This window comes from Neofelis nebulosa, chromosome 10 (assembly GCF_028018385.1).
Source record: "Neofelis nebulosa isolate mNeoNeb1 chromosome 10, mNeoNeb1.pri, whole genome shotgun sequence".
Classification (NCBI taxonomy): domain Eukaryota; kingdom Metazoa; phylum Chordata; class Mammalia; order Carnivora; family Felidae; genus Neofelis; species Neofelis nebulosa.
The window spans coordinates 113,122,860-113,131,472 of NC_080791.1; the positions used below are offsets into that span (position 1 = coordinate 113,122,860).

The following is an 8,613-nucleotide window of genomic DNA, read 5'->3' on the forward strand; positions in this document are numbered from 1 at the left end:
CAAGGATGCTTGGGGTGCTGGGCGGTGGGGGGGCACAGAGCCGGCGGAGGAAGGGGTGCCGAGAGGGGAGCGGGGGTCCAGCCCGGCAACGGTGTCTGCGGGGCATTAGGTGGGCTCTGTGTCCCTGTGTACCTCTCTGTGTGTGTCTCTCTCTCTGTCTCCGTCTCTCCATCTGTCCCTGTCTCTCTCCTCCCCCACCCCCTCCCCCTTAACCGGGAGCCAGAGTCTTGGTGGCCCCTCAGCCGCGTCTCTGGGCTGCGAACAAGGACCACTGTGGGTCTGGGGGAGGGGCGCAGGAAAGGGAGCGGCTTCTAGAGATCCTGGGCTGCCTCAGTTGACTTCCCTGTGCCACGTTCTTCCTCTCCTCCAGACTGTCCCCAGCAGGACGGGGGCCTGGGCTGGGACAGGACTCTCGGCCTCTGCTGCCCTGAAAGCAGCTGGCGGCAAACGTTGTCTTCTCCCCAGGGCCCGTCACCAAGGCCCCCACCCCGGCTTTGGCTTTGAGGGTTCAGAGCAGCACTCGGCCCCGCCTACCCTGCAGCAGGAGCCCCAGGGCTCGACCCCTGCCCTCCCGCGCCCGCCCAGCTGTCCCCACAACAGCGTCTTCCTCCCCCTCCGCCTCAGCCTGTGCAGGCAGGACAGCGTCCCCGGGGGCCATCGATGGACAACACCCCTCAGACTTAGCAGGAGTGTGGTCCCCCCCAGTGGGAAGCCAGCGCACGGTGCCTGACGGAGGGAGGACGGCCCCGCCATGTGTGGGCCACACGGGTGTCCCCGTGCCTGCAGAGACCTGCCCGGCCCATTGCTGACCTCTGCCACCACGAAGAGCCCCGCATGTCTTTCGAGCACTCAGCCGAGCCATCTAGCTGGGAGGAGGACAGCCTCCCGCCCCCAGCAGCCACCATCACCCCCGTGCCCCGTGCCTGGCACATCTCACCACCGAGTCTCCTGCTGAGGCCAGAAGGGCTGGGCATCCCCCGGGGGGCCAGGGGGGTGGCCCCCGGGCTGGGCCTGTCCTCCCGGGATGACCCCTGCCTCCTGGGGCGGTGCCCTGGCCTCCCTCGGGGCGATGCCAGCACCGATGTCTGTGCCTCCTTCCAGGGCCTGATGTTCGGGCTCTGGAGAACCTCCAACAGCGTGCTTCTCGACCTCACTCTGGCCGTCGGCCTCGGAGGGCTGGTGGGGAGCGGGCTTGTCCTCTGGCACCTCGGCTTCCGTGTCAGGAAGGGCCCCCTCTCCGTCTACGTCCTCCGCCCGGCCGCCGCGGACAGCCTGTTCCTCTGCTGCCAGCTGGGCTTCTCCACCGTCCAGGCCGCCCTGGGCTCCCGGGACAACCTGTCCTTCGCGGGCTTCTCCGCGGGGCTGGGGCTGCCGGCGGCCTCGGCACCGAATGCAGCTGCCTGTCCCACGTCTTCCCCACCTGCAGCCCCGGCTGCCGGCCCAGACACACCTCGGGCGTCGTCTGCGGCCTCGTCTGGGCCCTGAGCCCGCCGGCCATACTGAGGCCTGCCAACGCCTGCGGCCCGCTGCGGCCCGCACCGGACCCCTGTGGCTGCTGTCCCCGGCCTGCGCGGGGGAGCCCGGCGCCCTCCCTCCCTCCGGGTGAACTGCTGCTCCCAGCACCCGCGGCCCAAGTTGTGGGGCTTCGCTCTGGGCTCCGGGCTCCTCTTTTGGGGCCTCCTGCTGGTCTTCTGGAGCCTGTGGCCCCTCCTCAACCTCCTGCGGCCCCTGTTCGGCCCGCTGGCCACCCTCCCGCGACACCAAGCCCTTCATCTGCTTCACAGCAGGCCAGCAGCCGGGCAAACGCCAGCCGCTGTGCGTGGTTCTGCAGAGGTCCCTGAGGGAGGAGGCCGCGCGGGGGGCCAGGGGCCAGTCTCTGCCTCAATGTAGGGCCTCAATATAGGGGCCGCCCCAGCCCCGGCCAGACCCTTCCCAGGTGACCACCCCCCCACACCCCAGCTCCCCGGCCGGGGACCCAAGGGCTGAGGACAGAGTGACGGCCATGGTCCTGACCCCTGTTGCCCAGCGCGGCCTGTAGAGCCCCGGGGGTGGGGCGGGAGGGAGGGACAAGGAGCCGCAGCGCCCCCCTCCAGCTCGGGCCCCCACCGCACACCTGCAGCAGCGCTGAGGACTGGCGCCCCCCACCCCGCACGGCCCGGGAGGGGGGCTGGAGGGACAGGAGCCCAGGCGCTGGCTGTGCCGCGCTGTCCGCCACTACGGCGGTGCTGTCGCTTCTTCCTCCGCGGGAAGGTCGTGGAACCCGGCCTCACCCCAGCCCCCCACCCGCCGACGACCGCCCCGTCCCGCCCCGTCCCGTCCCCGTCCTCCGGGCGGTTCCCCATCGGCCGCCAGATGGCGCTGCGCCCTCAACAAGCGCGCCCTGAACGGGCTCCAAGCGGGAGGGTGGCCGCGGCTCGGCCCCCTGCCCTCCCGGCCCCACCGCAGGCTGCCTGGAGGGTGTTCTGGCCCTCAGCCCCCATCCTCCCCGGTTTTCTGGCTCATCCCCCACCCGTTGCCCCAGGCCTGCCCGCCCCCTGCAGACCCTTCCCTGCCCGGTTTGCCCTGAGGCTTTCCTCCTGAAAAAATGGGAGGGACAGGGACAGACCGGGAGAGACAGGGAAGGACAAGGAGGAGAGACGAGGGAGAGACCGCGAGAGGGGAGAGAGGGGAAGGAAGAGGGGAGGAGGAGGGAGGGCAGGGAAGGGGGAAGGACAAGGGAGAGACAGGGAGGGGCGGGGAGGGAGGGAACTGAAGCCAGGCTTTGTAGCTTTCAAAGTGCAAATCGCTTTAAGTGTTTTCTGAACAATTTAAAAAAAAAAAAAGAAAGAAAAAAGATAGTCCGTGGTCATTGTCAAAACGTTCAAGCCCTGCAGAAAATACTGCAAAGATAAATCACCAAGTGTTTGGACCCAGGAGAGGCATGTTGGGTGCGAACGCTTTAGCTGTGTTTCTGGAGACCCACAGAAACTTCCACCGTGACCAAAAGGAGGTCGTTCCATACACGCTAATTCTGCGCCTGTGGCAACAAAGCATTTTACAACTGCGGGAGATTTGTCTTAGAAAGGTGTGCAATTTTTTCACCAGAAGATTTCTGTGTTGCTCGGTTTTGGGGTGGTGATGCGGGGGTCTGGAGCCGACGGCCAAGAAAGAATTCTTGAAGATGTCTTCGGTGCAGAAAGGCGATTTTATTAACGTGCGGGGACAGGGCCCGCGGGCAGGACTGCACCGGGGTGTGAGGCTCCTTAGACACAACAAAGTTGGGGAGGTAAAGTCAAAAGAGAGGCCTCCAGAGGGACTCGGAGGCACTAAAGACAGCTCCTAAAATGCACGAGGCCTGGCTGTTGTCCAGCTAAGGCTCTTTTCCCTCTAGGAAGACATTAACAGTAGGACCGTGGAGGGTTCCAGAAATGTCAGACTCTGGATTTGCCTCAAGTGTGTCAATGGGCTGCAGGTCATAAGGAAACTTCCTTCCTGCCTTTGTTCCCACATCACTACGGAGGGGAGGGCGATGCTGGGGCTCCAGGAACCTGAGTCTGGGTTACCGGGGATCCGACTATTGGCGAGATTGCCTTTTTCTTGTACTGAGATATTTGTGAACTGATGGAGACTATGCCTTGCATGACTGTGATCTCTATCAGCCAGCCATTTCTTTCCTTTCCTTTGTCCTTGGGCCGCCGGGAGTGCCCGAGGAATGTCACCTGGTGGGGGGAGGGAGTGCTAGCTTGTATTTTCCCCTCAGCCCGCCTTGTGCTCCCTCATCACTCCCTATGGGAACCTGGGCGAACATCGAGGAGTGGAAAGACGAGAGGCGCCAGGGTGGCCCAGTCGGTCAAGCGTCAAACTTCGGCTCAGGTCGTGATCTCGCCTGTCCCGAGTTCGAGCCCGGCGTCGGGCTCTGTGCTGACAGCTGCTTCAGATTCTGTGTCTCCGTCTCTCTGTCTCTCCCCTGCTCGCACTCTGTCTCTCTCTCTCTCTCTCAAAAATAAACATTTAAAAATTAAAAAAGAACAAAAGGAAGTGGAGAGATGAGAAAGTCACCAGTCGCCACCCGCACCCCGGAGACACTGGCCTTTGCGGGTTTTCTGTGCCTCCCCAGGAAGCCAGGGCTCCAGGCCCCCCTTGATTCCAGCAGAGGGCGCCAAGTGCGGACGGTCAAGAAAGAATTATGGAGACGTTTTCGGTGCGAAAAGGTGGTTTTATTAAAGGGCAGGGAAGGGACCCTCGGGCAGAAAGAGCTGCACTGGGGTGGTGAGGAGTGATTGATTCTATACTTTTAGGTCGGGAGGGGCAGAGATCAAGGCAGTTTCCAAAAGGATTTTCACATGTGAAAAAAGACAAGATCCTGGAGGTCTGGCTCTTCTCAAGCTTTTGGCCCCTAGGAAAGCATAACCTCGAGGCAGCGGTGACTTCCTAGGGGAAGGTCCCTGCCTCTCAAGGACGCGGCGTCGGAGGGCTGCAAGTTGTAGGGGACTGAATTTTAACTTTATCTACGTTTCTTTCGCCTTTGTTCTCCTCAAGTCTAAGGGCTGGTGCTGCAGCTCGGGGAGGGAGGGGGCGAAGCATCCAGAGCCCCGTTCCGTTCCGTGGGGGAGGCTGCTTTGGGGTGGGATGCGGAGGGCTGGGGAGGGACTGTCCATTCTGGTGACCTTTCCTGCCAGTCCCCAGAGAGGGGCGTGGCCTCCTTGAAGGCCTGAAAAGGAGATGCGAGAGGCAGGCCTTTTCAGAGGTGGGGTGCCCCCAGATCAGCCCCTGGAAATGGCTGCAGGGGGGCCCCCTGTGGGGCCCGTCATCTGTATGCCTGTGGCGGGGACAGGAGGGGACAGGAGGCAGCAGTGTCTAGAGCACGTGATAAATAGCCCCGTCTAGAGAGCTGGGGATCGCGGGGTCCTCTGGCCGGGGACCCTTCTGCAGTGGGGATGCCAGCCTGAGCCCAGACAAGCCGGCAAGCGGCTGTCACCCCTCTAGCTGGGTGACCTCCAGCAAGTCGCCCAGAGCCCCAGTCTGCGTAGGGGGCGGAGAAGCAAGGAGAGCAAGGTGGCTCGTCGGGGGGAGAGGCGACCCCCTGACCTGCAAGGCCAACCACATTGCCTCCCATATGCAGCAGAGCTCCGCATGTCCCCAGCCAGCCCTGACCTCGGCTCCCCACTGTAAGGGTTAAATTGTAGTGTAGGGCTAACCTGTAGCCTTAATAACATCTTTGTTTTAACACTGTAGATTAAGAGATAACAGCCTTGTGCCATCAATCAAGGGAACACAAGTTTAAGGAAAATCAACTGGATTAGTGTTTGATTGGATTGGGGCAAGGGCGTGTCTGAACTGTTTCCACCCCCATCTGGGAACTGTTTCTCTGTTCTGCTCCCAGGTGATGATAAGGACGAGGTGGTTGGCTATAAAAACTCTGTACTCCGGCTGTTCTAGACCGCACTCTGGTCAAGAGTGTCGGTCCCGATCGGTTGGCCTTGCCTCTCATTGCAATAAATTTTGTCGTGACTGTCACTGGCGCCCTACTGTCTTAATGTTAATGCTTTGCTAGAGGGAAAAACAACCTTAGCCTGACAATAGCTAGGCCTCCAGGATCCTGGGAGCCTTCTTTAGCATATGAAAATCTCACTGGAATCTTCCCAGTTTCTCCTCCGGGTCCTGGGGCAGCTCTCCCTGCCCACGAGTCCTGTCCCGTGCTTTAATAAAATCACCTTTTTGCACCAAAGACGTCTTCAAGAATTTTTTCTTGGCCGTCGGCTCTGAACCCCACCATCACCCCAAAACCCCATCACCCAAAACTTCATCAGTGAGCACTGGACAGAAACCCAAGATATGGATGCACTTTGGTGTGGCCCGTGTCTCCCAAGAGGTTTGGGGTCTGAAGAAAGGACGGACATAAATACGGTACAAAGACAGCAGGTGAAGGTGTGCAGAGAAGTGTGCAGAGGGTTTAGGGAGGCACCCCTTAACCCCAACTTACGGCCATTGCCCTGGTATCATAAGCGTGTTCCTTTCTACTCCCAAGTGTCCCCGTGTGGATGACCAATCACCTGGTTGCCCTAGTGTTAGGGAAGCATGGAGGAGGGTCACATATCCTCACTCGGAAAGCAAGGGAGGCCTCCAGGGGAAGGAGGTATCACACGGGCAGCGAGGGAGGAGGAGGAAGGGGCTGCCCTTGGTGGGGGGAAGTAGGAGGTCTGAAACATGGCACCTGCGAAGAAAAAGAGAAAGAAGGAGACCCCCATGGGAGGCTTCTGGCAGCTGGGCCCCCAGGAAATGGAGCAGGTGTATACCAGACAAGGGACAGAGGACCCCCCGGGAAAGTGGGCACGAAGTACACATGTGGCCTTCCTCCCAAGTCTGCCTTTCCTACGGTTCATCTGGAAGTAAATGTGGCTGGTCTGAAACAGTGGTCAAATCTCAGTTGTTTGGTTTCGCTTTCCCAGATATCCAATCGTTCTAGCAAGAGCTGTTGGCAAGGTTTCCCTTTTCTCGTTGAATCACGTTGGCTCCTTGATTGTAACTCACCCAATGGCATATGGCGGACCCTGTGTTTCGCTGCTCTGCTTGGCTAGTCTTGTGCCAACGCCGCCCTGTCCCAATTACTGTGGCGTCACAGGAAGTCATGACATCAGTGGTACAAGCCCTACCATGTTGTGTTTCTTCCTTGAGACTCGCATTCTGCATAAATTCTGGAATCAGCCTGACAATGTCTTCAAAAGTCTACCGGGAAATTTATTGAGATTGCATTAAATCTGTTCAATTATTCTCTAAAATTCATGGAGTTTTCCACTTCTCATGCATGGTTCCCCGCCCCCCACACACACCATTTATTTCGGGATTTGGTTTCTGCCAACTGTCCTTCGTAGTGGGTCGGCTGTACATGTTTGGTAAAATCTATGCCTAGGCACCTGGGGTTTTGTAACGCTATCTGAGGTAAGCCTTGGGTTTCATTTTCCAACTGTTTGTCGACAGTTTATTGGTTTCTTATATCGATCTTGATTTTTTACACGATCGAACGGCTATCCTACCAAATTACTAAATGTACGAATTCGTTCTAGTTGTCTCTTTGAAGACACCTTAGGGTTTCCTAAGAACAGAGTCACACCATTTGCAAATCGACATAGTCTCCCTACTTCCTCTCTGGTTCGGCTAAGCCGTCCCACACAACGGTGAACAGAAATGGTAGATGTGGGCCCCCTCGCCTACCCCGGACTCACGGGGAAGGTGTTCAATATTTTACCATGAAACACGACGTCGTCTGTAGGACTTTTGTTTATGGCCTTTGTCATACTGATATAATTCCCATCCATTCCTAGTTTTCTGAGGGTTTTCCAAACCCACGATTTGGGTTTTTATAAATCGTGCAGGGCTATTGAATTTTATCACATGCTTTCTTCATCTCTTAAGACAATCGTATGGTTTCTCTCCTTCCGTGTACTGATGTGGTGAATCACGCTGACTCAGTTTCCAGTGCTGACCTTGCACTCCTTGGATAAACCCCACTTGGCCATAGCGTCTTGTCCTTCTTACGCATGAACGGACGTGATCTGCCAATACTTTGATAGGGGTATTTGCATCTATGTTCATGAGAGGTGCTTTCTCGCTCGGTTTCTTGATAGTGTCCTTGTCAGTTCGGGGCATCAGAGAGAGCTGTTCTTGCTCCCATCTCTGTAAGAATGTGGGTGAGGCCAGTACCTGTTCCTCTGGGGAGACATCCGGGGCTAGAGTTTTTGTGGATGGTTTTTTTTTTTTTTTTTTTAACGTTTATTCATCTTTGAGAGACAGAGAAAGAGACAGAGCATGAGCGGGGAAGGGGTAGAGAGAGGGAGACACAGAATCCAAAGCAGGCTCCAGGCTCCGAGGCATCAGCACAGAGCCCGACGCAGGGCTTGAACTCACAAGCCGTGAGATCATGACCTGAACCGAAGTTGGGCGCTCAATCGACTGAGCCACCCAGGTGCCCCTTGTGAATGGAGTTTAAAACACAATTTCCCAGGGTGGCTGGGTGGCTCAGTTGGTTAAGCATCCGACTTCGGCTCAGGTCATGATCCCATGGTTTGAGAGTTCAAGCCCCACATCGGGCTCTGGGCTGATGGCTAGGAGCCTGGAACCTGCTTCGGATTCTGTGCCTGCCCCTTCCGTGCTTGTTCTTTGTCTCTCTACAATAAATAAACACTAAAAATAAATAAATAAATAAATAAATAAATAAATAAAATACAATTTCTGTTTCTTTAACAAATAGAGGGGCATTCAAGTTCCTTTTCTCTCTTTCCATCAGTTTTGGAAAGTCTTATCCTTCAAGCAATGCTTCCATTTCACCAAACAGCAATTTAGCCTAGCGTTGGATACGACTGCATGTCATAGGTCTGTGTTGTCTCTTCTGTGCCTCCTGCCGGTACTTTCTGTCTCCTCTTGACCCTTCTTGGTTAGGGTTTTATCAATATCGTTCATCTTTTCATTTGCTGATTTTCCCTGTTGTTCATCTGCAGTCTCTTCGATGGACTCCTGCTTATCCTCATTTTGTCTTTCCTTCTACTCTGTGGGTTTTAATTTGTTCTGGTTCTTCTAGCTTCTCGAGTTAAGGAGCTTAGATTTTTTTTTTTTTTTAATCTTTCCTGCTTCTGGGAA

General features: G+C 56.9%; 1 protein-coding gene across 1 annotated transcript; it reads left to right on the forward strand.

Moving 5' to 3' along the window:
* Positions 1-1,107: 1,107 nt before the first annotated feature.
* Positions 1,108-5,418, forward strand: MRGPRG (MAS related GPR family member G). Its single transcript, XM_058686592.1, is given in 6 exon segments — positions 1,108-1,393; positions 1,396-1,545; positions 1,548-1,589; positions 1,592-1,751; positions 1,753-1,886; positions 5,363-5,418. Coding segments are annotated over 6 exon segments (828 nt in total).
* Positions 5,419-8,613: the final 3,195 nt, after the last annotated feature.